Source organism: Myotis brandtii, unplaced genomic scaffold, assembly GCF_000412655.1.
Source record: "Myotis brandtii unplaced genomic scaffold, ASM41265v1 scaffold393, whole genome shotgun sequence".
Lineage (NCBI taxonomy): Eukaryota > Metazoa > Chordata > Mammalia > Chiroptera > Vespertilionidae > Myotis > Myotis brandtii.
Genome location: NW_005365070.1, coordinates 2397670 through 2399612, shown reverse-complemented (window position 1 = coordinate 2399612; position 1943 = coordinate 2397670). Strand labels below are relative to the sequence as shown.

Genomic DNA, 1943 nt, shown 5'->3' with positions numbered 1-1943 from the left:
ATTTTACTGTTTTAGAAGGTATCCCAATTGATATACCAGGGAATCTATTGGTTATAATGACTTACGATGCTATTGCTAGAGTTTTGAAGCCTTCATTTGATTAGCTTATAGGAGCCTCTGATCAAAATTTTAATACTTGGTTGTCAGGAATAAAACATCATTTCTTCTTAGGTTTCACTTAATTAAATTTGTTGCTAACCAAAAAAAAATAGCAATAGGGAGGGGTTCATTATTACGGCATATGAGAGGACAAGTGCTGTCAGTTTGAATTAAACTGTATCTCCTGTCTCCTTATTTAATGTTTGGCATGAAAACTGTTTTTTTATTTATTTTTTTAGCTAGGGTTATACACAAAAGGATGCCACTCCTGATCAGTATGGACTCTCATTCTACATATGAGGGATATGTGCTTTATACCAAAACAGCATGATAAAGTCACTGAAAGAAGCTATTGTAGTCATCCATAAACGTGAGTTTCAACAATGAAATTAAAATTCAGTTCTCTTTCACAAGAATATTTTCCTTTTCTTTTCCCCCTTTTTCAGTTTTATTGACAAATAAAATTGTAAGATACTTAAAGTATGCAATGAGATGATTTGACATACTTATACATTGTGAAAGGATTCCCCCATCAAGTTAACACATGACATATTTAACTTTTTTTGGTGAGAACATGTATGTTCTTTTCTCTTAACCTTTTTTAATGCTTTAGGAATGGCCTTTTGTTTTAAGAAAATGATCATATTTGAACTTTTGATAGGAAATAAAATGATTTGCCTTTTGTGTTTTTGTGTGCTCTAGAAATCCTCACCAGACAGCTTCCTGTTTCCTGAGAATCATTACGTGATCAGCTACAAGGATGAAAGTCTTCAAGTTGATAGGAGGGATGGTCATCCTCACCTCTTTGTTTTTCACCTGTTTGGGGCAAATTCCAATCACTGTATTCTGCTCTACAGACTGGTTCATGGTTACAGTACACCCCTTCATGTTGAACAGCAATGTATATGTACACTTTCATGAGTTACACTTGGGCCAGGGTTGCCCTGTCAATCATGTTCAGTCACATATCTACAAGTTTACCTACCGTGTTACCGAATGTGGCATCAGAGCCAAAGCTATCTCTCAGGATATGGTTATGTACAGCACTGAGATACATTGTGCTTCAAAGTCTACCTCAACTAAATACACATTTCCAGTGTCATGCACTGCCCCCCAGTACTCCCCATGGCTCACTACTCCCTACTGCATGAAAGAAGCCAGCAAGATACAAACCACAACCCAGGATGGTGAGACAGGCTACGAGGTGTTCACCTTGTCACAGTCCAGCCAGAGGCCCAACTGCAATTGTCCACCTTGTGTCTTCAACGAAGGAGAGTGTGCCCAGTCTCCACAGCATAAAGCAGAGGCTCAGAAGGGCCATTCTAAGCAGTCATTTTTATTTGTGGCTATATCTGAGGATTGATCTCTGTTCAGACAATCTACTTGAGTCCATGTGATCTCAGTTTGGGGTCTCCTGTTGATGCTTTTTCTAAAATTAGTATATAGCCCTGTCCGGTGTGGCTCAGTTGATTGGGCATTGTCTCATGCACTGAAAGGTTGCCAGTTCGATTTCCAGTCAAGGCACATGCCTGGGTTGCAAGCCAGATCCCCAGTGGGGGCCATGCAGGAGGCAGCCAGGTGATGTTGCGCTCAGACATCAATGTTTCTCTCTCTCCCTCTCCCTTCCTCTCTATCTACAAATTGGTGAAAGTCTTTTAAAAATAAATAAAATTAGTATGTGATATTTACTAATATCAGGCAGGTAAATGTTCTTGTGGCTCTCTTATGAGGGCTTTTGAAAAGGGCAGCCTGTGTTAACTTTTTGAATAAAGTTTTTTTAATATTTTTATATCTTTTTTTAAAGCAAAAATAAAGTTCTGATGGCTTAGAAATGTCAGTTGGGG

At 38.5% G+C, this 1943-nt stretch overlaps 1 protein-coding gene across 1 annotated transcript; it reads left to right on the top strand.

Annotated features, from left to right (window-relative positions):
• The first annotated feature begins 781 nt into the window (after window positions 1-781).
• Window positions 782-1462, top strand: PLAC1 (placenta-specific 1). Its single transcript, XM_005872846.2, has one exon. It carries the CDS (start codon window positions 860-862, stop codon window positions 1460-1462), a length of 603 nt encoding a protein of 200 aa, XP_005872908.1. The 5' UTR covers window positions 782-859.
• Window positions 1463-1943: the final 481 nt, after the last annotated feature.

Excerpts from the sequence above, each read along its gene's own strand:
- PLAC1 (XM_005872846.2), top strand. The coding sequence starts at position 860 with ATGAAAGTCTTCAAGTTGATAGGAGGGATGGTCATCCTCACCTCTTTG.